At 33.3% G+C, this 27,834-nt stretch overlaps 1 protein-coding gene across 4 annotated transcripts; it reads left to right on the top strand.

Moving 5' to 3' along the window:
- The first annotated feature begins 8,862 nt into the window (after nt 1-8,862).
- On the top strand, nt 8,863-23,134 carry sl (small wing phospholipase C gamma 1). Of its 4 annotated transcripts, XM_085205531.1 has the most exons (13): nt 8,863-9,545; nt 9,914-10,052; nt 10,594-10,756; nt 12,962-13,162; nt 13,562-13,677; nt 14,442-15,393; nt 15,618-15,629; nt 16,095-16,276; nt 16,736-16,913; nt 17,869-17,934; nt 18,538-18,729; nt 19,450-20,272; nt 20,713-23,134. In XM_085205531.1, the coding sequence occupies exons 1-13, from the start codon at nt 9,188-9,190 to the stop codon at nt 20,961-20,963; spliced, it is 3,633 nt and encodes a 1,210-aa protein (XP_085061657.1). In that variant the 5' UTR covers nt 8,863-9,187; the 3' UTR covers nt 20,964-23,134. The 4 variants fall into 4 exon arrangements, with proteins under 4 accessions (XP_085061657.1, XP_085061658.1, XP_085061659.1 ...); XM_085205532.1 differs by lacking the exon at nt 15,618-15,629; XM_085205533.1 differs by lacking the exon at nt 18,538-18,729.
- The last annotated feature ends 4,700 nt before the right edge of the window (nt 23,135-27,834 follow it).

The following is a 27,834-nucleotide window of genomic DNA, read 5'->3' as shown; positions in this document are numbered from 1 at the left end:
TTTTTATTATATAATTGAATAAAATATAATTAAATTAAAATGTCTGAATTAGATAACATTTTTAAAGCTTTACGCCTAGTGCCCGAATTTGACGGAAATTCAAATGTTTTACCCAGATTTATTAGTTTATGCGATCAATTGGTACAGGAATTTATTAGTAATAATCCCGATAATAATTTAGTTAGTATTGCTCTTGCAAATGGTATTTTAAATAAAGTAACAGGCCCAGCGGCACGCTTTATAAATACAAGTGGTATTCCATCAGACTGGAGTGGCATTCGTAAGTCGCTAATTAATAATTTTTCAGATCAACGCGATGAAACTGCGTTGTACAATGATCTCTCTCTTTTAACACAGGGATCTAATACCCCTCAGGAATTTTATGAACGTTGCCAAAATTTATTTAGTACAATAATGACATATATTACATTGCATGAGGAAATTGGTACTACAATAGAAGCTAAAAGAATTTTATATCAGAAATTAACTTTGCAAGCGTTTTTAAGAGGTTTAATGGACCCCTTAGGCTCACGCATACGATGCATGAGGCCGGAAACCATAGAAAAAGCGTTAGAATTCGTTCAAGACGAATTAAATACTATGTATTTACAGGCTCGAAATGAACCCGACAGGACAAAGCACCCCCAGAACTTTTCTTCTCAGTCTTTTAAGGTAAATAATTTTAATAACCACACTCCACAGTTTAAGCCAAATTTTCCAGCTAATTATCCACTTCGTAATAATTTTATAACTAACCCACAACAGACATTACATAGACAACACTTAGGCCCAACACGTACTCAACAAATATTTAGAGCACAACCCCCGAATTATAATCCCCATAATGCATTTAGAATTATCCCACGTAATGCACCCCCACAATTTAACTCGACCTCTCAGGCACCTCGTCCTATGAGCGGTGTTAGTAATTTTGTACCTAGAAATTTACCACCTACTAGACATATTCCAGGACATGATTGGAGTAAGCACGGAAACCCACCACCGTCGAATTATTTTAAAACAAGGGAAATGAATTTCCACGACAGTGACCTTTATGACCAGTACTATGACTATTATGATTATTATGACGATAATGAATATTATAATTACGACGATTATTATTACGCAAATCCATATTATAGTAGCGAACCACCCCAAGAATTATCCCAAAATTGCGAACAAATTGTAGAGGAACCTTCGTCATCAACCCTTAATAAAGAAGAGGATTTTCAGAAACTTAAAATTTTAGACAAACCAAAATAGAACTTAATCTCCAAACTCAACGTCAACTTCCCTATATTCAGATTAAAAATCCCCCTCTAAAATTGCTTATCGATACCGGCGCGAATCAATCTTTTATAAGTCCAGATGCAGTAGAAAAATATTTTAATAAATTTTCTTTAAAATATGATCCTTTCGAAGTAAGTAACGTACACGCTGTAAGTAGACATAAGTATTCCGTAACTATTCCCAGTTTTTCTGAATTTAATAGTAAAGATAGCATTACATTTTTTATATATAAGTTCCATAATTATTTTGACGGTTTAATCGGTACGGATTTATTAGATAAATGGGAAGCGACTATCGATTATAAAAGAAAATTATTTGTTACTTTAAACGCGTGTAACCCTATTCAAATTTATAATTCGTGTAATTTAAATTTGTACGAAAATATTATACCGGCAGGTACCTCGAAATTAGTAAAATTACCAATTAATATTCGTGAAGGTGAAATTTTTATCCCAGAACAAGTAATCTCTAGTTGTATTATAAAAGAATGTTTAACTTGTGCGAAAAATAACAGAGCTATTTTAGAAATTTATAACCCACATAATAATTTTTTCTATCGACAAACCTATCCAGGCGGAATTGAATCATATCGAATATAAGCATACCGAGCGAATGATAGAACGCGAAAAAGATGTTCTCTCCCGTTTACGGACTAGCCATTTAAATGAGGAAGAAAGAATTAATTTAGAAACGCTTTGTGGTCGTTATTCAGATATATTTTATTTAGAAGGCGAAACCTTAACGTTTAGCAATACAATTAAGCATTCGATTAAAACGAGAGATGAAATACCCGTATATACTAAAAGCTATAGGTATCCTTTTATACGTAGACAGGAAGTTAGGGAACAAATTCAGAGCATGTTAGATCAAGGAATTATCAGACCCTCAGACTCAGCTTGGAGCTCTCCCATATGGATCGTTCCAAAGAAAAGCGACGCTTCCGGAAAAACTAAGTGGCGCATTGTCATAGATTTTCGTAAAGTTAACGAAAAAACGATTGACGATAAGTATCCTATACCGAATATATCGGATATTTTGGACAAATTAGGTAATTGTCAATATTTCAGTACATTAGACCTTGCTAGCGGGTTCCACCAAATTGAGATGAACCCCGCTGATATTTCTAAAACCGCTTTTAATGTGGAGCATGGGCATTTCGAGTTTTTAAGAATGCCCATGGGCTTAAAAAACGCACCCTCGACCTTTCAAAGGGTCATGGATAATGTCTTACGTGGTTTACAAAATAAAATATGCTTAGTATATTTAGACGACATAATAGTTTTTAGCACTTCACTTCAAGAACATATAGAAAATTTAGGAAAAGTCTTTGATAGGTTACGCGAGTCAAATTTTAGAATACAAATGAGTAAGTCGGAATTTTCAAAAAAAGAAACAGCATATTTAGGTCATATTATTACATGCGACGGAATAAAACCAAATCCCGACAAGATATATGCTATTCAAAATTATCCCATTCCGAAAACGAGTACCGAGATAAAACGATTTTTAGGACCCGTAGGTTACTATAGAAAATTTATTCCCAACTTTGCAAAGATTATAAAACCACTCACTCAATGTTTAAAAAAGGTTCAAAAATTATTTTAAATCAAGATTATACAGATTGTTTCGAAAAATGTAAAAATTTATTGATTAACGATCCCATCCTACAATACCCCGACTTTTCCAAGGACTTTATACTGACTACGGACGCTTCGAATTTAGCTATAGGCGCTGTACTTTCGCAAGGACCTATTGGTTCAGATAAACCCATTGCATATGCATCTAGAACTTTAAACACGAGCGAAATTAATTATAGCACAATTGAGAAGGAATTATTAGCGATAGTTTGGGCTACGAAGTATTTCCGCCCCTATTTATTTGGAAGAAAATTTAAAATTATGACTGACCATAGACCCTTTCAGTGGATTATGAATATTAAAGAACCCAATTCTCGACTGACTCGATGGAGGGTAAAATTAAGTGAATATGATTTTTCTGTAATATATAAGCAGGGTAAATATAATTGCAATGCCGACGCTTTATCCCGTATAGAGATTCATAATGAAGAAGCGAATTCAATTGCAGTAAATTGCTCAGAAAAATCCCCTTCGAATTCAAATACAGCAACCGTACATACAGACTCAGAAAACCCTATTTTAGAAATTCCCATAACTGACGACCCCTTAAATAAATTTCATAGGCAGATTATTTTTAACATAGTTGGCGATATTAAAAGTAGACCTGTGGTATCGAAAATATTTGAAAATTATATAAAAACTACGATTTCAATTTCAAGTTCAAGCCTAGAAAATGACGTAGTAAACGCGGTAAAAGAATACATAAATCCCAAGGTAAAAACTGGTATTTTAATTAATCCCCCATTAGGTATGTATAAGATAATCCCAATAATTCAAAATAACTTTAAAAATTCTTCAATGAACCTTCTCGTTTGTAAAAATAATTTAGAAAATGTAAAAGATTATTTAAAACAGCAAGAAATAATTAAAAACTATCATGAAGGTAAAACGAACCATCGCGGAATAAATGAAAGTTATCTCTCGTTATCGAAACGATATTTTTGGCCAAAATTAAAGGAACAGGTTACGAAATATATTAATGAATGTTCTATCTGTGGGCAAGCAAAGTATGACCGTAATCCTATTAAGCAAAAATTTCAAATTGTTCCTCCCCCAACTAAACCTTTCACCATAGTTCATTTAGATCTATTTAGTGTAGAAAATCAAAAATACTTAACAATAATTGACGCATTTTCAAAATACGCACAAGCTTATCATTTAAGGGATGCTACTGCGATTAGTGTCTTACAAGGGTTATTAAAGTTTTGCACTCATCACGGTGTGCCCTTGACGGTCGTAACCGATAGAGGTCCCGAATTTTCAAACCAATTATTTTTAGAGTTCCTTAGACTACATAAAATTATTCACCATAAGATATTACCTTGTTCGCCTAATGAAAACGGAATAGTAGAACGGCTCCATTCCACATTAGAACATTTAAGAATATTAAAATTAAATCAAAATGGAGAATCAGTTATTAATCTCATGCCTTATGCTCTCCTAGCTTACAATAGTTCCATTCATAGTTTCACAAAATGTCGACCTTTAGATATAATAACTGGACATTTCGACCCCCGTGACCCCATAGACATTGACCTGACAGAACAATTATTACAATTATATATAAGCGATCATCGTGACCGAATGAAAAAGGTTTATGACATTATTAACGAATCTTCTTTACACCAACGAACCCAAATTATTGAAAATTTAAATAAAAATAGGGAACCCGAGATTATTTACTTACCAGACCAACAGATATTCATACGAAACCCTAAATCATTTCGACAAAAACTAGCCTCTCGTTTTACTCGCGATAATGTTTTAGCTGATTTACCAATACACATTTATACAAAGAAAAAACGATTACCTGTTGCAAAAACGAGGCTAAAAATAGTACCTAATAGTGCTCGATTGTCACAGACTGACGATCCTGTTAATGACCTTGACCCTAGCGGAAGAAATTAATTTTAGTAACGTGTAGATTTAAGTAAAATTCGTAATAGTTTAGACTCCGTTAAATTACAAATAAATAATATTGAGCCGATTTTAAAGCTTTCCCTTTTCCAAATGCAATGCAGCTGACAACTTTTGAGTTTAATCGTGTTAAGAGAGGACTCATTGACAGATTATGTAATAGATTATGAAAAGTATTTCGGGAAATCTCGACTACACGGACGCCATAAAGTATGATAGAGCCATTAACTTACTAGAAAAAAATAATGAATAATTTGACGAATATTAATACGGAATTGAAAACCTAATTTTATAACTTTTACACATATAACTCAAATATTTTTAATTTTATTATAATTATCATTCTATTTTCACTTTTAGTACGTATCAAGTTATGTTAAGCAAATTAAATACATTATATAAGAAAAATGAACCTTTAGATATTAGTTTAGAGATTATATTATTATAATGCTAAAGATATTATTTTAGTTTTCAAGTTTCCAATTGTTTTCCCTAAGAATTTTCCTGAATCACTTGTACTCTGTACCTAAAATAAATCGCCACATCCTTTATTCCTCTCACCCCTTCCTAACAATTCACGAAAAAGATTTTATGTACATAGAGGCTGAATGCCCGAAGATCGGTGAATCATACCTAAATGATCTTATTGTTAATTACCTATAAGGAAATTCTGAAATAACACAAAAAATTGAAATTTTCAAGGCAACTAAGAAATTTTCCGCACAGCAACCTATTTCGAAGATATTTACTGAATCTAATAGTCTTTATCATACCACAGTCCCATTTTATGAAATTATTTTATGAAAACATTTTATGAAAATTAAGAAAAATGAAAAGCCGAAGCCATCGAGTGAAGGGAATTCTTCAAAAGAAGAGGCCAGCGCTCGAGATCCACTAGAGCACATTCTCCAGCACTATTCGAGATCCAAGGACACCGAATAGGTGCTGTTCTTCAGGAGGGAGGTGTTACGTTCAACATGTCCCACAACATAACATAACATAACATAAAAACTCTTTATTTCACACCATATTAAATATTTAACAAAAACAAAAAAAAAACGTACAAAAAATAAATGTGAAAGGGCGGCCTTATCACTAAAAGTGATCTCTTCCAGGCAACCTAATTTTTGAAGAATCTATTTAAAAGACAGGGCATGGCGCGATCAATCATATATATATTTATACACCTGCATAAATACTATCTCATAAACTACATAGAATACACATACATAATAAAAATAAATAAATAAATAAGTAAATAAATAAATAAATAGATAAGTGCATAGATACATGACAATTACGTCGAAATATATAAAAATACTACATACTAAGATAGTAATTTTTAACTTTATATTTAAATATATTTAAAGATTTAGACTGCCTTATAGCTCGCGGTAACGTATTCCATAGCTTCGCAGCTTGGACAGTGAATGACTCACTGTAGCAACGGGTACGACACAAAGGTATTTCCAGGACATTATCACTTTGGGATCGGAGAGTTGGGGCAAGACGGGATTCAGAGCCGAGAAAGGTAAAGCGTTCTTTAAGGTAAGTTGGAGTTTCAGGATGGAAGAGGATAGAGTAGAGAAGAGTTAGAGTATGAACATTCCGACGTTCTTTGATAGGAAGCCATCCGAGCCTCGATCGATGCTCACTGATATGATCAAATTTCCTCAGTGCAAAGATAAATCTTATGACAAGATTTTGTAGGCGCTCTAATTTATTGAGTAATTGCTGCGATAAATCCAGGTAGCAAGTGTCTGCATAGTCTAGGATGGGTAGTAACAGTGAGTGTGCTAGGGTTATTTTAGTTTTAATCGGTAATAGATGTTTCCATCTTTTCAGCCTACCCATAGCACAGTACAGCTTGCGGCTTAGCTCAGATACTTGAGGTGTCCACGAAAGAGTGCTGTCCACCTTGATACCTAGATTTTTTACGGTATTGCAATACTCCAATTTACAGGTGTCGAAGATTATAGGTGGAAGGGAAGGGAGATCGATTTTGGTAAGTTGCTTAGAACTGCCAGGAATACACACTTGAGACTTTTTAGGATTTACAGACAAACCATATGATTTGCTCCAGGTATTAATGGTTTGCAGGTTGGAATTAACTTGACTAATAGCCTTAGCAATGTCATCTACCTTGGTGGTCGTGTAAATCTGCAAGTCATCAGCGTATAGGTGAAACGGTAAGAATAAAAGCTTAGTAACGGAATTGATGAAGATGGAAAATAGTAGAGGAGAAAGTACTCCACCCTGAGGAACACCAGCATAAATACTGCACACAGACGACTGCTTATCATTTAGCCTAATGCATTGCTCCCGTCCATGTAGATAGGCGTGAAACCATTCAATAGCTTCTGAGGAAATATTAATAGATTACCCATACGTTACCCATAATTTCATTTCCAATTAATACATTGCACCATTCTCTTAAATCTTGGAATTGTTATTTGAATCCCCGCACCTGCTGTTATAATTAAAATAAGAATTAAACGTAGAATATAAAATCATTCTTGTCTCCGACTTTGAGCAAGTCTCACCTTTGTAACCATAAGTTAATTTTAATAAAATATTTTTAAGTAAAATCGGGTTTTTTTTGGATCCTACGCTGCCACCGTACATAATTGACTCAATATTATGGATTATTATTTTACTTGAAAAATAAGAATGATTTCATCTTTAAATAGTTTTCTGCGTGTACTTAATATGATTAAAATCATCATTTAACAGGTGAACAATTAGAATAAACATTGATTTTAAGATTGACCTTCTATTATATAATATTTTACTTTAAAACATAAGGCAGACCGCGCATTTCATCGTCTATTCTCATAGTCAAACGGAACCGGAATAAAATATTTCAAACGCCGGCAACCCCTGTTTGCGGCAGGAATTTTCCAGGCAACCCTGTTTTATAGTGTTCAGAAAAAAATAAGCTTTAATTTGATATATAATTCATTAAAAAAACACATGAGGGCAAATTATTAACATTTAGTGACACGTTTAAACCAGGCAACCCTAGACTTGCGGCAGACTGAGAGCTGGCAACCCTTAATTTTCCAATTTCTTATGCGATTATCTTTCAAATGATGTGCGATTCATATAAAAAACGTATGGGTGCAATTTTCCCCAAAAACGAGTTACGAAAAAATGTAATTAAAGGTGATTGCGGCAGGATTCTTCCAGGCAACCCAGGTGTAATCTGTTCTACTAATCATGTATTATTCATTAATATAGGTTTAATTAAGAAAACTCGTATATACAGGTTTCAACGGCCGGATCTCAGGGTATATTATAATTGTAGAACTTTAATTAGTCAACCAGAAATTACTTTTTATTACCAGGAAAATAAATTGAAAATAATGCTGTGAAAATATTTTTAGTTAAATTCCTGGAAGCTTTCTCCCACGTAAGTCCGCGGGTAACGCGGGTATATAGAGCACAGGTGCAAATATTCTATTTTTACATGCTACCAATAATTGGTGCATCCAGATTGGCTGTTTACTTCTTGTGATAGAATTAATAATGCGAATCGAGTTCATATTGAACTTTAACTTTGTGCTGACAATATTTTATTATTTAAAAGTATATAATATTATGAAATCACGAAATTCCAAATTTACTTAACACTTTTAACACAAATTATACATCAGCGTCCTCCAAGCCATCAAGCCTCCAAGCAGTAAGTAGCTAATGTTTTAACTTATAACATAAATATTTTAAGCAAGTTTTTAAAATGGACCTACACTATGCAGTTGCGCTTAACTATCGTGAATTTACCATGCAAATTGCAAAACACTTTAAGTATTTTAAGTTAAAGAAAATAATAACAATAACTGACTAATATGTTTTTTATTAGTTAATTAAAGTTTTATTTTTCCATTTTTTTTCCAAAACAATCTGTTTTTATACATAATACAAAAAAGTATATCGTTTACGCGACGAGAGTGTGTTACTTATCAGTACTGTATTATTGTAATGAGATCTGATATAATTGACAATTGACATGAGTCAAATTAACTGGCAATACTAGTTTCAAGAAAATGTCTACCGCGTTCACACATAATGATTTATTAGATATGTTCGTTGGCTATAACTAATGTAAACCAACATGATATATACATTTGAATTACAAGTTGCATCATGTAAATTATTCATGAATACGTTCAAGTTTTATTTGGACAATGTGTGATCGGGGTGTAGCTGAAGGCGGATATAGGTGAGCGCGCGATCAATAATCCAATTTGAGAGGCGGCGCGGCAGTAGCAGGCGGCTAGCGTCGGCGGCGCCACCGATCTGCCAGCCTCGAGCCGGCGTTTAGTTGTCGACTGACAACCATCATGAATACAGTGTGCTATAACGGCGGCAACGACCGCCTCATACATGAAGCTGATCAGCTAATCTCCTACATAGAGCGCGGATCCACTGTTCTAAAATTCTATCCTCGCAAGCGTCCGGAACGCCGAACTCTGTCGGTGCGACGGGAAACTCACCAGGTCATTTGGTTTAGAAGCGGTTCCCCGCAGCGTCAGGCTTTCGAAGGAGCCCTTGACATAAGAGATATCAAGGAAGTACGAGTTGGCAAATCATCAAAGGACTTTGAGAGATGGCCAGACGAGATCAAGAGGCTGGAGAATTCTAAATGCTTTACAATATATTATGGAGGAGAGTTCAAGCTTCGTTCCGCATCGTTTGCAGGTAAGCAATAAAAGTCATGGCCGCATGTTAATAATAGAGTTGTTTGAGCAGTCATATATTCAGCTTGGTATATATAGTATAGTAACTATACATGAGATTAGCTTAAGGTTTATAAAAGTTTAAGTAAAGTTAGTTTAGGTTTGATATAATAAATTGGATTTGGCACAGTTTTCAAGGGTCACTTGTGTCGGTTTGTATTCCTAAAAAATTTTCTATTCTTAATGTGGACACTTCTAAAATTTAAAAACAAATAATTAGAATACTCTGTTGCCAAATTGATGATAATCAAGTGGCATGTGTTTGAATCCTGCTATGTTCAAATTTTTTAATGTTTTCTAAGATATTACAATTTTAAGAAATATCTACAGCTCCCACAGACAAGGAATGTGATGCATGGAAACAGGGGCTTTGGTTCTTGATTGAGGAAGCAGTCAATGCATCATATCCTCTGCAGATAGAGAGATGGCTGAGAAAAGAGTTTTATTCTATTGAAAATGCAAATGAAAAGTAAATATATATATATATTAATTTCTGTATATGTAATAAAAATTATCTTGCATCCTTTTTTAGCTATCCTGTTACATAACTTTTTTTAAATGTTATCTAGACTACTTAAAAGTGAGGTGATAAAAGTTAGGTGAAACTTAAGTTAAAAGTTGACAACCATACAACAAAGTGCTTATAGGATATGAAAGTTCCATTTTTACCTTTTGAGATAAGGAAGCTAAAGGAGCCTAAAAAGCTACAAAATAAAAATGTTAAAAAATATTACTTAACATTCCGTGGATTCAATTTGTGGGTGTGTGTGTGGATGTGGTTGCAGGGTGAGGAGGTTGAAGCAGTGTGTGGGACTTGCAACCCATGTGTGGTTTTTAACAAGCATTAATGATCACCTTCACTGTCTTAGTTCTTGCTACCCTTTATAGTATTATCTAGAAATTAATTGATGATAGTTGAAGCCTGTCTCCAAACTGTCTTTTAACAAACTATACACAGACCTTTGTTTTCATTGTAAATTACACATTCTTAATTTAATTTACTATTGTAGAATAACCATGAAAGAAGTAAAAGGATTTTTACCCAAAATAAACTGCAAAATATCAACAAGCAAACTGAGAGATATATTTCAAGAAGTCGATACTAATAAGAGAGGAGAAATTGGTTTCGATGACTTTTCCATAATCTACCACAAGCTTATATTTGATGAAAATGTAAGTAATTTTTTTTATAACTGAAATATTTACAGCATTTGACATTTAACAATAAAAAGTAAATACTTTTTGTCGCTGATCTCAAATGCAACGTTGATTATAGTCAGAGTAGTAGACTATAGTCAATTCATTTAGGCTTGAGACAAAATGTAAACAAAGAAAACCAACTTCAAACTCAATCTTTTATTTAGTCTCTTTTATTTCTATATAATTTTTATGGTGAAAGATTTCCCGAAGGGTTATATAAGTTCTACAGACTTTGTTATTTAGTATTATTTTCAATGCTATCAGTGTATTACTTCCATAGTCAGTTTTATAAAATATAATAACTTTATTAATCAAGACTTGTAAAGGAAGCTTTTGTTCCATTTTATCTCACAGCTACCCAGGATAGAATATTCCGACTATGTCTTTCATATATATATATATATATATATATATATATATATATATCTTGTCAGATGATCTGCAATCAATCAATGACTATGAGCAGATTTGATGTGAGTAAAATGTTTTGCCAGGCAGCTAAACGTAAAATTATTCTAAAATAAACACTTCATAGTTTTATTGGAGCCAGGTACAAGTGTGTGACTGTAACCGCGACATGTTGTGGGTTTGTTTCCCATTTGACGGTCTCCCCTCTTATTTTATTAAGATGAAGCATATTTTTCTTTATTGTTAATAAATTTATTTTTAAAATAGTTCTGATTCTATAGAAATCTAAAACGAAAATATTTTTTCCATCTTCAATACCAAGAATGTGGATATTATTTGCTAGCACTTCAACCACCCACTCCCATTGATAGGTCATCTATCAATGGGAGTGGGTGAAATATTATATTTTATAAATAAGTAAATCAATGATACATGAAATGAAATTTAACATTGATTTACTTGATGACCCAGTAGGTAATGAGTGTAATAATAAACCAATGTAATGCAGACTCATACATCCTTATTGAATTTTTGTGTAAATATTTTTTTTATATACTTAAATGAATGTGTTCAGTAAACATGGGAGCTAATGAGATTTTTTTTGTAGTAGCTCTAAAGAATGGTGGTGGTATTTCAATGTTGCTCAAACATCCGCGCTTACAAAGGTATCCCATTACGAATACACTAAAATCTAATAGATTAACTTATATATGCTCAATACCACAGAGATCAGCTTCACGCTTTTTCCCCCATAGCCAGAAAGCTTGTTCAGAAGTGTCTCAACGCCGCGGTATGCCTCATGCGAGCGATGAAATGAAAATATTAAATATTTCCTCAAGGGGGAATCGTCCCCACAACCTGCGCCATGACTGACCTCAGTTACTTTTAATTAAAAATGAAACGAAAGGTATAATATTTCGTATTTTCCTTTGAGTTTTACTTTTAATTAAATTTTATATGGAATCCACCCACGTCCAGGCTGTTTCGTTGAAACCAATATTAATATTCGTCAATTTATAATGTAATTATTTTTTTAAAAAAATCAGCTTCACGCTTTATCCCACACACAGCAGGGTAGGCAGAGGGGGGAACCTTGTGTTAAGATACCCCGTTCCCCACTTTCTGCCGAATTCTGGAGGCATTGCGTGTTGAGTGGCAGTACTCAACGCCGCACTTTGCCTAGACACCAGAGCGAAGGAATAGAAACATAAACGTAAATAAATATTTATTCTACTGGGATCGAATCCACAACCGTCACGTTACAGTTACACCCTTGTGCTGTTGCGCTACTACGTCCTCAAATTATTTTAGAAAGGAGAATTTGTGCGTTGGTTTCTCTAGGACTTATATTTTGTAAGCTTAGTAACATGGTATCGGTTTCAATTCTTAATTAAATAATGATAAATAATTTCATACAGATATTAAGTTTATTTAAATAAAATAGTGGAGATGATTATTGATGCTTATTTAGTGGCCTGTTTATTGTCAAGAATACTAAACATATTTAGACAATGACTGAACCTCGTAGTGAAATCACAGAACACACACACACACAGAACTACATAACCGGTAACATCTCTAAATAAAAGGTAATAAGGGCAAATATGGACTTCCCTTTAAAGTAAAAACTGAAGATGCATAGAAAAATTTTAATAGTTAGGTCTTTTAATCGTAACCTATAGATATATATTAGTTGAAACCACTCGGAACACCAGTTTCCAGAGACAACCAACAAATACCAGCTTTCTTGATGAAGTCCATCATTCACAGAATGTCCACGACATATTTGACAAGCATTCCCAATATTGTTCAAACGGTACCACCATCACGCTGGGAGAATTCAAAAGGTTTCTTCTAGTCGAGCAACACGACATACTTGGGGAGGATGAAGTGCTGGTGTCTCAATTCATTCGGGACTATCTGAAGGACCCCCAAAGAGATATCGCCGAGCCCTACTTCACGTTGAACGAGGTAAGCACTGAGCAATGAATGACTGAACGACATGAGAACGACAGGTGAACGTAGTGAGATTTGTACCCATGCCTCTTTGAAACCGTCGAAGTGAGCTTTAAAAATATTAAAGCTTCTAGCCTCTGTAAAGTGACATTTTTGATATATGATATGTAAACATTTTCATGCGCGCATGATGTGTTCCGAATACATTAAAATCTATTTTAGGGGTTCCATGAATATTTGCTGATTAATTGCCTTTGACATTTACTTTATAGTCCACCAACATATATTACTACTTTTTTTAGTGTGAAAGAATACGTTAAAAATATAAACTAGCACTTTATTATTGTGAAATATAGTCTTATACAATATTTTACAACTTATACAAGCAAAACTAAAAGTTAAATTCAATTTCAGTTCATCGAAATGTTATTCTCAAAGCAAAATTCAATCTGGAACTCGAAACATGACAAAGTGACCCAGGACATGACGAGACCACTCTCACATTACTGGATTGCGTCTTCTCACAACACGTAAATATCTTAAAGAAATACATTTGTTTTTTCAGTGGTAAGGAACCTAGTGCTGAGTCAGTCCAATCCCCCATTTTTTGTTCAATTTTCAAGACATTTTATGTTGAGTGTAGAATTCAACACTATTTTTTTCTTACCAGAACAAGGAAATGAACATAATAAAGATTACAGTCAGAACCAGTGCCATGATGATCCATACGAATATCTTCTTATATCATACAGAGTGGAAGTGTCAGCACCACATTAAATGAAACCACAGTTCTAACTACTCTATAAAAGGCTAATACAATTTTAAAAAATATTTTTTGTCCCAAAAATGAAAAAGTTTTTTTTTGAAAAAGTTTTATTTAAAGAAAGTAATAAAATTATCGTTGTAAAATAAAACGTTATTTGTAAGGACGACGCTCGCTGACATAAACCTATCAAAGGGACAACGCCGTACACGTCCATTCCGAAATCGAGTCGTAGTTATTGGCGATAAAGTTCAAAGTTGTTTAACTTTTAGTACTATTTTTGTAGTAGTAAATATTTAGTATTAGTAGTTATTGGTATCTATACGTAATTGCGTCACACGATATACAGGTATGGATAAAAATCGTAAATTAAGAAAGAAAAATCCTACGTCCAAACTGTTGAGTTGAGCATCTTTATTAATTTCTTTAGGTATGGATTTGAAATATTTTACCCTATATTCTGTTTCCGTAAATGGTTCGCTGACACTTCCAACCTGTATATCTAATATTTTTCAAATATTTTTGTTCAAGATATTTGACAGGAGATCAGTTTTCAAGTGAATCTTCATTAGAAGCCTACGTGCGATGCTTGCGGGCGGGATGCCGTTGTATCGAGCTGGACTGCTGGGACGGACCAGACGGCACACCGTTTATTTATCACGGTCATACGTTGACCACCAAAGTGAAGCTCATGGATGTATTGAGAACCATCAAGGAACATGCTTTCGTGATCTCCGATTACCCTCTCATCCTGTCTATCGAGGATAACTGTTCCCTGCCCCAACAGAGGAGGATGGCCAGTGCCTTCCAAGATGTCTTCGGTGATCTCCTTCTTGTGCAACCTTACGAGAAAAATGAGGCCGCCCTCCCCTCGCCTCATGACTTAAGACGAAAGATCATACTGAAACATAAAAAGCTACCGGAGGGGGCTGAAGAGAATTCCTTCTCCATCCGCCAAGAGGAAGTCAAGGATCTCGATCTCAGGAATACTATCAAGAATGGTATTCTCTTATTAGAAGATCCGGTGGATAAGGATTGGAATCCGCATGCGTTTGTACTAACTGAGAACAAGTTGTACTACACGGAGCATTATAGTAACCAAGTGGAGACGGATGGTGATAGTGAAGGGGAGGGGGATGTGAGCTCGACAACTGGAAGTATAAGCAGTGGGGGTGTACCTCATGATGAGCTCCACTTTTCTGAGTGTTGGTTCCATGGACGGTTGGCAGGGAACCGACAAGAAGCTGAAGATCTACTAAGATCTCATGCCCATCTCGGTGACGGAACTTTCTTAGTAAGAGAAAGTGTCACTTTTGTAGGTGACTATTGCCTGTCCTTCTGGAGACAGGGTAAAGTGAACCATTGCAGGATAAAACTAAAGCAGGATAGGGGGGTCACTAAATATTATTTGATTGAGAGCATGTGCTTCGACAGCCTGTACAGCTTGATAACACATTACAGGACTCATCCACTGCGAAGTCAGGTTGGTTGGTTTTTATTTGTCCTTTTATTTCATACTTGAAAAATTACATGCATATAAAATGGCATAATTCAACGCCGCTTCTGGTTTATTCTCAGAACTTCAAAAAGAATATAATTCATTCCTTTAGATGAAATTTGAACTCGCAACCATCGCATTTAGGGGCCCCCATACGTGCCACTACGCTTCAATGGAAGTGATGGTACATTCGATATTTTTATTTTCAGGAGCAAGAAGAGGTAAAATATTGAAAAACAAGAAACATACTGGGGATATCCTTAACAAAATTACAATTTGCTTACTTCATTACAAAATAATTTAATGTAATGGATGAATCAATAGCAAAGGAGAAAATTAACTTCTCATCAAACAATCCTTTTACATAATTCAAATTTAATTTAATTCCTTTTTTTTTTTGACAAACACTCTGACACCTTGTATTTTTAAGTGTGGGCCGACTGAAAATGTATTATATTCTGAAGGCTGTGTTTGATTACACGTGCTAATTAATAACTACTGATTAGAATTGAAAAAATATTTTCACTTTACACATTTATGGAGGAAGGTTATAGCCTGCTATAGGTTATTTTACATCACGTTAGTTGTTTCGATGTAACCCACTGTGTCATGTGACATACAAAACTCTTAGCTATTTCCAATTTAATAAATAAAAGCTAGTTTATTAAATTAGTAATATTTCGCAGGAATTCCTAATAACCCTAAAAGAGCCAGTGCCCCAGCCAAATAAACACGAGGGTAAGGAGTGGTGGCAGCCGCACTGCTCGCGCGTGCAGGCCGAGGAGTTACTGAGGAAGGTGAACACGGACGGCGCGTTCTTGTTGCGACCCAGCGAGAAGGAGCACGGATCATATGCTGTTAGTTTCAGGTAATATAAAAATAAATAAATAAAAAACTACCATTTTTCACTTTTTGTGATGAAAGTTTTGATTTTTAATTCAAGTCAAGTTGATTCTATAAGAAATGAAATATCGCTTACCGTCGCTTATTCGAATTGGGGATACATAGATGTTCAAAAAATTGTTTTTTTTTTGTAATGGAACTGTGTTGATTTAGCCATATATATTTACTTACACAGAAACGAAAATCATATTTATGTATTAGTCTTATAATATAAAACATACAAAATTCAATTATAAATTCTTAAATGTTAGTCTATCTCATTTTTATTGAAATAAAAATGGGCGAGTTCGACGGGCGCAGTAATCCACATAAGTCGTCCAGTTGATCGACGTTCGTAAAATCGAAACTTAGCTTTACTGTTATATTAATTATATAATAACCTTTTAATATATTGTCCATACCTATGTACTTATTTATTTGTCAGAAGCGAAAGGGAAATAAAACACTGTCGCATAAAACAAGAGGGTCGTCTCTACACAATCGGCACGGTCAAGTTTGAGAGTCTCGTGGAACTAGTATCATATTACGAGAAACATCCATTGTACAAGAAAGTAAGGTTGTGGTATCCAATCAGTGAAGATGTTGTCAGGGCACTTATGACGGTAAGTTAATTGTAACTTATTTATTATTCGTCAAATGCCTGACTTGTAGAGAGAAGAGTGTTGAGTGTTTTCTAATAATATACTGACCTCTTCTTATATTACATGAACTTCTTTATTAGCATTGTTTTAATGGTACTCTAGGATGTTGTTATTAGTCTACAATTAAAAACACTATTTAAAATTATACTCAAATAATAATAATACTCGTACATGTGGAAGTGTCAGCGAACCATTTACGGGAACAGTATTAGGCATTAGGGATAGATACGAATAACGTAAACACTTACTACTACAAAAATACAATACCTACCTACGACTCGATTCCGGAATGAGGCGTGTGCATGCGTGTGCATGCGTCGTCTTTAATTATGGTGTTTTATTTTACAATGATCATTTTATTATTTATGTTGTTTAAAAAAAACTTTATCATTTTTGGGAAAAAATATATTTTAAAATTGTATTAGGCTTTTATAGAGCAGTTAAAACTGTGCTTTCATTTAATGCGGTGCTGACACTTCCACTCTGTATATATATAATAATAAGTTTCTCCCTTATCTCCGTTCTCTAAATTCAGTCAATATTTAGGATGTTATGTGATAGACAGAAACAGAAACTTGATTTATAATATATTTATTGTAAGTATAATTATTAAAATAACTGGAATTGGAACCAACAACCATTTCGTCAATCCGAAAGCCACAATTATATACGAATGTCGTCAGAAGTAAGTGAAATCGTTACTTTTGTTTAATATTTAAACATACCCTATGTAGAACGCTCATTATACGATAACTGGGAATAAATACTGATAAGTAATATTGAATCTTTTAAATATTAGCGTAGAAATAATTATAGTATAGTAGAAATAGCATGTTTGTTGTCATTACTATTTGCTTAGTTATCTAGTCAATAAAGCTTTGTCAGTCATGTAAGTTTACTGTATGTTATTCTGTAGGAGCCAGACGACAGCTCTGTATATGGAACACCGGGGTACATGGACCCATCGTCGTTTACTTCAAAGGTAGGTGGAGAATTGAAAACTAGAGCTTGCTGTGTGTTCTCTACAGCATTAACAAGGGAAGTGTTTTGGGAAAATGTTTGAGCAGCATTTTTTCTTGTAATTCAAACATACATCATTTTAAAATTATTATTTCTAATATCCACTTATAAAATATATTTTATCACTTACCATGCTTGTTCCACGTTTTTTTATGTCTTGTATTTTTTGCCTCTATTATCTATAGCTATTAACTGGATCGTGTGCCTTTATTTTTCACTTTACTATCTTTTACAATTTCTTTCTTTCTTTCTATATTATTTCCTTACTTACTTTTAGCTTTTACTTTACTGATATTTATATTCTTTATTTAACTATAATTTTATCTGATTCTACATGTTATATTATTATGGTTTATTTTTTTTGGCCATTAGTCTTTTTTGCTCAATAAATATCATGACCTTCCACATCTTTACATATCTTCATAATTTTGAACTTACATCACAAAGATATTTCAAATATTTGTTTAATAACAAACCTACGTACAAAAAAAAAACTATCGGCCTAGATAAAATAATTCCATTGTAACCAAAAAAATCATCCCAAAAAACGAAAATCCCCAACCAGATAACAGTAAAAGCGTTATACGATTACCGAGCGACCCAAGACGACGAGCTCTCGTTCTGCAAACACGCAATAATAACCAATGTAGACAAACCCGACGAGGGCTGGTGGAGGGGTGACTACGGGGGGAAGAGACACCACTGGTTCCCCGCTAATTATGTACAAGAGATTGAGACACCACATGTGCCGGATATTGTGAGTATACTGCATACACATACAGACACAATGTTCACATATATATATATAAAGAAATACAAACACTTGTCAGCGTTTTATATGATTAAAGATTCCCACACTACTACTACTGCTGCAGATGTCCACGAATAGGTAGTTTATCCACTTCCATTAACACACACAGTTCAGTTTCAGTGATAGATAGACAAACTGATACAGGCAATTTCCAATAAATTATGTTATAATTTAAAAAATATTGGTTAGATTAACATTTACTTGGTATTAGTGGTAAGATGACAAAGTGATAATGATTTAAAATTGTGATTTCTTTTTATCGAACTTGTCACCCAATTTCAAACATTCAGGCGCATGAATCCGCCTAAATCCGCTTAAACATAATCAAATGAGGCATGCATCAGAGAATACTAATACACGAAGGAAAATTACACACTAAAATGTCAGGATATACTATATACGGTTAAATAACTCAACGTCAATAACTTGCAGTAACTATCATATTATCAAAGGTAATGTAGTTAAAACTTATAAAGCGTGGTGAAATATTTACTTTGTATATTATTTTGCGAATAAATTATTACTTAATAATATTATTTGGTTTTCTGATTTATTTATTGTAGTAAATGTGAAGTTAGTAACAACTAATTATCGAAAAGTTATTTATAATGGTTAAATATAGATGGATGGATATATTATTTTAATTAACATGTATTTTTTATACAGGTCTGCTTAGAAAGCGATTCGGCGCTGGGTTCCCTCCAAAAAGGCGTAGTAGATGTACTCGGGGCGGTTGTGGAACTAGTAGTAGGAGAAGAAAGTGGTTCAGCACGTTGGATCGTCCGCATACAGAGCCCTACAATGTGTGCTCCTTTCGAAATGGCGGCCCCAACCAGGGAAAATGCCTTAGAATGGTTAATGGCCATCAAGGAAGCGGCCCATAGTGCCAGCGCGAGGTCCCTTATGCATCGCAAGATGGAGCGGACATGGCGTATCGCCAAGGAAATGTCTGACCTCATAGTGTACTGCCGCTCCGTTACGTTCAACCAGGATAGATTAAAGAATTTCGGTTTCATCTACAACGAAATGTCCTCTTTCCCTGAAACAAAAGCTGAACGTCTCATGTGTCATCCTGAAGCATCCTTCTTCATAACATACCACACTGTTCAACTTAGTCGCATTTATCCCAAAGGACAGAGGATTGATTCTTCAAACTATAATCCCACGACATTCTGGAACGCCGGCTCGCAGATGGTGGCGCTCAACTATCAAACACCCGACAAACCGATGCAAATAAATATGGGCAAGTTCAAAGAGAATGGCGGCTGTGGATACGTTCTGAAACCTAACTTTATGTTCGAAGATGGATATTCCCCTTACGACAAAAGGAGCTTGACGGGTAAAGTTACGTCAGTGATAGTCATGTTGAGAGTGGTGGGTGCGCGACATCTTAGCAAGTCTGGGCGTGGGACCGCCAGCCCCTTTGTGGAAGTGGAAATTATTGGGGCCGACTATGACAACTGCGTTCGATTGTGCACTAAGACTATCAGTGAGTATAGTTGGTTATTAGAAATTAATTTATGAATTATCGGTACCATGTACGTATAAGTGAGGGTTCAATATAAATAAAAACCTTTTATATCTTTTAAAATTTATATATCATTTGAAAATAGAAAAATTATAACCAATTATAAAAGAAAATCAAATCACTTAAATAACACTAAGACAAAATAATTATAAACTTTAAGTAATATCCAATCATCATTACTGTCATATATAAAGTCAAAGATTGTTATATAGATTTAAATGTAGGTACTTATTTGCTTTGTTAAATAATAAAGTGAATTTAAGTGGGTAAGTTGAAATTATATATGACAAGTCAGTTCGTGTCAGGCTACCTAGCCAATACAATACTTATTCAATGAACTCAGTGTTTTATTTACGTTACATATATAATAATTACAAACTAAAATCAAGTATCATTTTCAGCGGACAACGGCATAAACCCTATATGGAACGACATTTGCGAATTCGAAGTGTTCAACCCCGACATGGCGCTCATTCGTTTCCTGGTGCAGGATGAGGATATGTTCGGAGATCCCAATTTCATAGGCCAGGCCACCTTCCCATTAAGATGTGTTCGCACTGGATACCGTAGTGTGATCCTAACTAATGGGTACTCTGAGGAGCTGGAGCTCTCCTCCCTGCTGGTTCATATATCCATTGTTCCGAATCACTAGGGTTTGCTTTTCGCTAGCTATCCAGCTAGCGTGCGCCGCAAGTCCAGCTGCATTAGCTGCCATATCAATTAAATGTATGTGCATATCAGTTGGGCAATTTTTTTAATTTCTCGGTAATGACAATTAATATTCAATGAATAATAAAGTAATTAATTGATAATTGTTACACTGCAATCAACAATAAAATATTATTGTTGTCAAATTGTTACAATATTTTCAACAAGTAATAAATTGTGAATTGTGATTTCCATACAAAGTAGGAACGGCTTATTGGTATTAATAACAAACAATTTCGAAATCCGACGTTGTGTCTTCAAGAAGCAAAGACTTGTCAACAAGTGATTGATTAGTGAGATCGGTCCTAGCGTAGGTATTATTAAAGTCTGCTATTTACAAAGACCTGTCGTTTGAAAGGTACAGGTCGATAGTTTTTGAAAATTTTAACCATGGTTTAACTTGACATTAAGTCACTGGTATATTCTATGCGTTATCATGCATATACGACTGATGCGTCTTTGTGATATTCATACGATCCTTGTTTCCAAAAAAACTATTTACATTATTAATATTAAATTAGCCCATGTCAAATTAACGTTGGATATTACTTTGGCAATCGGCTATTTAGGGAATCATCTATAAGATATCTGATATTTATTAAGAGATGTTAACAACCAGCAAATTATCGTTAATCTACTTGTGTGCTAGCCACAGGTGGGGTCTAGACTGGGTCTAGAAATAAATGATACAAACTATAGTCTAACACATTGACATATAGAATCTCAATATGTTCGGTTTCATATGTACGTCTTTTAAAAGTAATATTTAAGTAGCTTCAAGTGACAATAAGTCCTACAGGCTCAGTCCTTTCGGGTACGTAGATGCAATTCAAACTTATAATAATCGATGTTTTTTGTTACTATACGTAAATCGAAGATTGTTAGAGATAATACTTTAATTATTCTATATTTATTATACTATATACTTTATTAGGGATAAGTGTTTTTAAACCACTTTTGTGGGAATTTTGGTTACTTAAGTCGCTAGTGTCATAAGAGTAACTAGTTTTCTCCAAAGCTACTAAGATAAATTTCAAACTATAATTAATAATAATATTGTAGTTGTGTTTTGGTGCACTTCGTTAAATGTATGACATTTTGGACTTTACCTTGGCCCTAATTTTATATCGCCTTAAAGGAGGACTCTATAATATATTATATAATTTATATACAAATAAATATTGGATAAATAATATCCACCTATATACAGACATAATAAACCTATTTATTTAGTATAAAGCATAATATAACTATTTACTTTTACGATATATTTATTTATAATTGTATTTCACCTTCCATAGACAGTGATAGACTAAGGTGCATCAACTTAAAGTCAGAATTAATTAAATCTTGAGTGTGTAACTGTAAACGTGGTCGTGGGTGCGAACCTTCAGCCTTGAATCGCTACTTATTGGTATCTAGACAACTTTTGGTCTAGATTGGTCTAGTTTCAGCATAATAATAGTATAAATTCTCGAAAAGTCGAGTTCTAGTTTCGTTTTTAACAGACTTTAATGCATTTAATATTTTTGTTTTCTTTTTTTATATGCTTTTATTTTGTAAGAATATAAATAACTACATACAACTTTTTGTATACACTTTTTATATTTTATTTTACTTAAAAAAAGTTGAGGTGTATCAATTTTAGAGATTTTCTACCGTTTGTTTTTACCAAATATATTTTCAATAATATAATAAATTGTACTTTCTGTATTAATATATTAAATAGTAAATTAGTCGATAAATTCTGTTAGAACTACAGTGCTGTTGCGGTTTTATTCTAGCCTAGTCCAGAATAATAAATACGGTTTAAAATTAAATATTTAATAAACAATAAGCAAAAGTTAATGTCTATAAAGTGTTTTGTGACGATATTCTTACAATGTCGTTCTAGTCTGGATGTAATAAGTAGCTATTTTTATCAAATCTATTCTAGTTATTATATTTATAGGGTCCCGTACCTCAAAATAAAATACAGAACTTATAGAATTACAGTACAAGAAAACCCCAAAATGTATGTGTACGTAAGCAGTACTGTAGTAGTAAAGTCTTTATTGTATTTACTTTTGTAGTAATCGATGGTACATTTGAATATAAATATATTTGTTGTGTCTATATTGCCCTTTTTATTTTAGTTGTATTTAGCTATAGTAATAGTTCTTTTATAGAAATACTAGTGGACCCGGACGCGGCTACGCCTGCTTGAACTATAAGAATATTTTCGCGTCGGTCATACTCATACTATACCACTCGTAGGCTAAGTCATTTTGAATCAGTGACATCTCCTTAATTATTTATTAGAATGTTATACAGTAAACTATAATTTCAATTCATCTAGATAAAATGCTAAAAGTGACTATAATATTTATTTTCATAAGGATGAATATCAAAATGTCGCAGTAACGGTTGCGTAGCGACGCGATGGTTGTTATTAACATGGCAGAATAAATTGCATGTCAAATTAGAAAGAACTTTAAAATATATTAGTTTATACGTGTAATGTAATGTTATATAGCCTATAGCACTTCTGAAGAATACAGCTTTCATACAAAACAAAAACAAAGTAAATCGGACCAGTAGATCTCTGGATCTTAGCGTTCAAACAAACAAACAAACAAACAAACTCTTCCGCTTTATTATATTAGTATAGATACGCCTTGTAAGTATCGTGGTCTTTAAAACTTACAAAACAACCCACGACCATCGCATACAATCAGTAAACTTCCCTACTGCGCTACAATGGTGTCATGACGTACTTGCCTACTGTAAATAGTGTATCTTACTCCATATAATAATTATCTCGTTTCTATATATTTATTACTAGTGAGCGCGCGCAGCTTCGCCTGCTTATTTGCACCAGTGATTATTTACACCTTATTTGCACCGGTGAATTCTAATAAACCTTGAAATACATGGTCAATAAAATATTTGTAAGTGTATAATTTTCAAATATAAAAATCGGTGGCGATTTGAAAACAATTAGTGGATGTCCAGATTACAATAGTAAACGTCTGTTCAAAATTTATGTCTTTCATCAGCGGTTACGGCTGTACGTGCTTCATACCTCAGTCAGCGGGAACATTTCCTTTTATATAAGTACTAGTGGACCCGGACGCGGCTACGCCTGCTTGAACTATAAGAATATTTTCGCGTCGGTCATACTCATACTATGCCGCCCGTAGGCTAGGTCATTTCGAATCAGTGACATCTCCTTAATTATTTATTAGAATGTTATACAGTAAGCTATAATTTCAATTTCAAAACGGTTGCGTAGCGACGCGACGGTTGTTATTAACATGGCAGAATAAATTGCATGTCAAATTAGAAAGTACTTTAAAATATATTAGTTTATATGTATAATGTAATGTTATATAGCCTATAGCACTTCTGAAGAATTCAGCTTTCATACAAAACAAAAACAATGTAAATCGGACCAGTAGATCCAGAGATCTTAGCGTTCAAACAAACAAACAAACAAACAAACAAACAAACTCTTCCGCTTTATTATATTAGTATAGATATATAGAATATATAAAAATATTTTTCTATAATTTTAATCTATTGCATTTTGCGGGCTTATAGGATTTCTTTTTATTAAAATATGTTTAAGTGCGACCAAAAGAATAAATGCGTCAGTAGAGTCTAAAATAAACGATAACAAAAAAATCAAATCAGCTTCATGCTGTATCCCGCACACAGCAGGGTAGGCAGAGGGAAATTATTGAATTAAATGCATAAAAGTACACCAACGTTTTTTGTGCATTATTTTATTGTAATGAGTCGAGCTATAAATATACAGGGTGGAATTGTCAGCACCTCTTTAAATGAAACCACAGTTTTAACTACTCTGTAAAAGTCTAATATAAGGTAAGTGACGGTAACTTCGTGATAGTACGTGGTTTCGTGAGTTTTGCTTCTGGCAAAAATAATAAGCAATTTAAGTATTATTTACAGAAACTATATATTGGTATATAATCTTTATACTTTCAACTGTCTAAAAACTAAGTAACAATATTTTAATGATAAAATTGAGCGTATAGCGACATTTTAAACGCAGAGTTGGCTACAAACTGCATTGTAACGTGTCTGCGATGCTTGCGACCGTAAGACTAGGGTAAGAATTTCTTAAGGTTGTAGAAAGACAAAGGTAAGTTATTCGAATAAAACATTGAATATATGCTTTTTTGTATTCTATAATTAAACATTTTATTGAAAAAAAAAATAGATGGAAGCATAAAATTCTTTTAAAATTGCAATAAATCGATTCACGAAATAGCAGACATTTTATTTATCAAGTGTCCGCTATTTCGTGTTACTACCGAATTAGGGAAATCTTAGATACTTTTTAATAAATTTATATTTATGTTATAACTAAGATAATTTAAATTTAAAGCTTAAAATCAGTTACTGTATTTATTAAAGTTTCTCGTGATCGAAATTCGGTATATGTTTTGTCCACTTAAATTTCTATATTACTATTTTAAAGGTAACCTGAATTGGTAATTTTAAGCTAAATTCGTATAGGTACTGCCAATGTAATTTTATTTTTTAATCAACCTTTATAATTTATTTTTGTGTATTTTATCGAATATACGTGGTTGTTAATTATTACTTTACATAATGTAAAAAATACTGAATAAACAGAACTGCGGAAGTTACCGACTGGTTGTGGGTTCGATCCCCACTCCAGGAGATGAAAATAGGAATAGTATAGAAAATAGAAAATATTTATTTAAATTTATATTTCAGGCAAAGCACGGCGTTGAGTTGTGCCACTTAACATGCTGTGACTCCGGAATTCCGCAGAAAGTGGGGAACGGAGTGTTTTAAAAACACTAGGTTCCTACCTATCTACCTACCTACCTATCTACCTACCTATCTACCTACCTATCTACCTATCTACCTACCTACCTATCTACCTACCTACCTATCTACCTACCTACCTATCTACCTACCTACCTATCTACCTACCTACCTACCTAGGCCTATCCTGCTGTGTGCGGGATACAGCGTGAAGATGATTTAATTTGATTTGATTTTTTTTATGAAAGTTTTAATGTCGTTGAGCTGATCTACCTATTTTTTTTTATTTACAAATTCTTTACAATCCAAACCAATAAATGTGTTAATTTTTTTTATTATAAAACCTCACTCGCGAGGTAAAAACTTGTGACCCGAAATAGGGGACACAAACTCACGAAGTTAGAAACAGAGCTAAATTTTATCACGAAGTAGGGTTCAAATTAGAGGTCCACAAATAAATTAATATAAAAATTAAGGTTAAGTTAAACCGCATAATTCACACATTAAATTACTGCCAAAAGACCCACTTTGATCACACTAAAATTTGCAAATTCATATAACCTTTAATAATGTATTTACAATAGTTTAAAGTTATGAGAGCCTTAAACTGCCGAACTCCCGTACATTTACCTTAATTCTGAAAAAAAAAAATCCCAAAAAAGAAAAAGTTATTTTTTGAAACAAAATAAATAATAAAATTATCATTTTAAAATAAAACGCCATTTGTAAAGTATAACATAGGCACGCACAAGCTTACCTGTCAAATCGGAAACGTCGCACACATATGTGTGCGTCACACGAAATACAGGTATGGATGCAAAAACCTTGAAATGAAAAAAAATTCCTACGTCCAAACTGTTGAGGCACCTTGATTAATTTCTTAGGTGTGGGTTTGAAATATATTACCCTTTATGCAGTTTCAATAAAAGAAGCGCTGCCTCTTCCATCCTGTATAACTAGTTGTTGCATCTCGAGGTCACACAATACAAATTTCAATAAAATGTGTATTATATAAGTATGTTATTATTCTATCGTTTCCCAAACATGGCCTAATAAAACGCGGAAATCAATCAATGATATTGATTTTCTTGTTAATTTAGTCATTTAAATATTTACCTAAATTAGCGAAAAAGGCTTCAAGAAACAAATATTTAGATTTTCATTTAAGCAATTTTGCCCCGGTTATTATATTTTAATTTTTAAAGAAAATTAGACTGGTTTATCAGTATAAAATATTAAACTGAATTAAATAATTTCAATATAATTAGGTTTCAGAAGTGAAATATGAAAATAAAACTATACAACACTAATGTTACAAATACAATCTTATTTATTAAAAATCTAAATAACTATAAAATGAAGTATAAATAACTAGAAACTTATATAAAACACCAACAACATTCGAAAACACATATAGGTATTTACTCAGTGTTAATTATAGCAGCTCTTTTAACCAATTCACATTATTTATTAATTAAAACATTTAAATTACTTTATAACTTGCTAATAATGATCTATTAACAACCTAGTAACAAATCACATCGACTACCACACGTGTAACCTCAAATATATGAGGGGCAAATATGTCTTCCCGCTAAAATTAGTAACTTAATAACAAATGAAAAGCGCGGGCATTTTGATATTGACAGTGACATTGACACATTGCAGTACTATATTTGACAGTTGACATTTGTAGCACAGAAGTCTCCTAACTATATATATTATTAAATGTCAACAATATGATTCCATGTCAGAAATGTGATTCACGCTAAGAGTACTTTTCCTTTTATGCTCCATATATTAGAAATAATTTAAAAAAATACAATTATTCGTATATATTTATAGTCATATTATGAACAAAACTACATAATACGAATATAATAATATATTTATTTTATTTCTCTCTATTTATTTTTGTGTATAACAAAATATTATGTCAGAAATGTTAAAGTAATAGCAACATCAAGTTGGACGTTATATCAAGCAGCAGTGAGCACATAATACAATTCGGT

The sequence above is a fragment of the Heliconius melpomene genome, chromosome 21, assembly GCF_056956725.1.
Source record: "Heliconius melpomene rosina isolate 202511_hmr_F chromosome 21, ASM5695672v1, whole genome shotgun sequence".
NCBI classification, from domain to species: domain Eukaryota; kingdom Metazoa; phylum Arthropoda; class Insecta; order Lepidoptera; family Nymphalidae; genus Heliconius; species Heliconius melpomene.
The sequence above is the reverse complement of the archived record's forward strand: the minus strand, read 5'-3'. Positions and strand labels throughout refer to the sequence as shown.

Excerpts from the sequence above, each read along its gene's own strand:
- sl (XM_085205531.1), top strand. The coding sequence starts at position 9,188 with ATGAATACAGTGTGCTATAACGGCGGCAACGACCGCCTCATACATGAA. Across the intron at positions 13,163-13,561 it reads CCTACTTCACGTTGAACGAG|TTCATCGAAATGTTATTCTC; the intron begins GTAAGCACTGAG and ends ATTCAATTTCAG. Across the intron at positions 13,678-14,441 it reads ATTGCGTCTTCTCACAACAC|ATATTTGACAGGAGATCAGT; the intron begins GTAAATATCTTA and ends TTTTTGTTCAAG.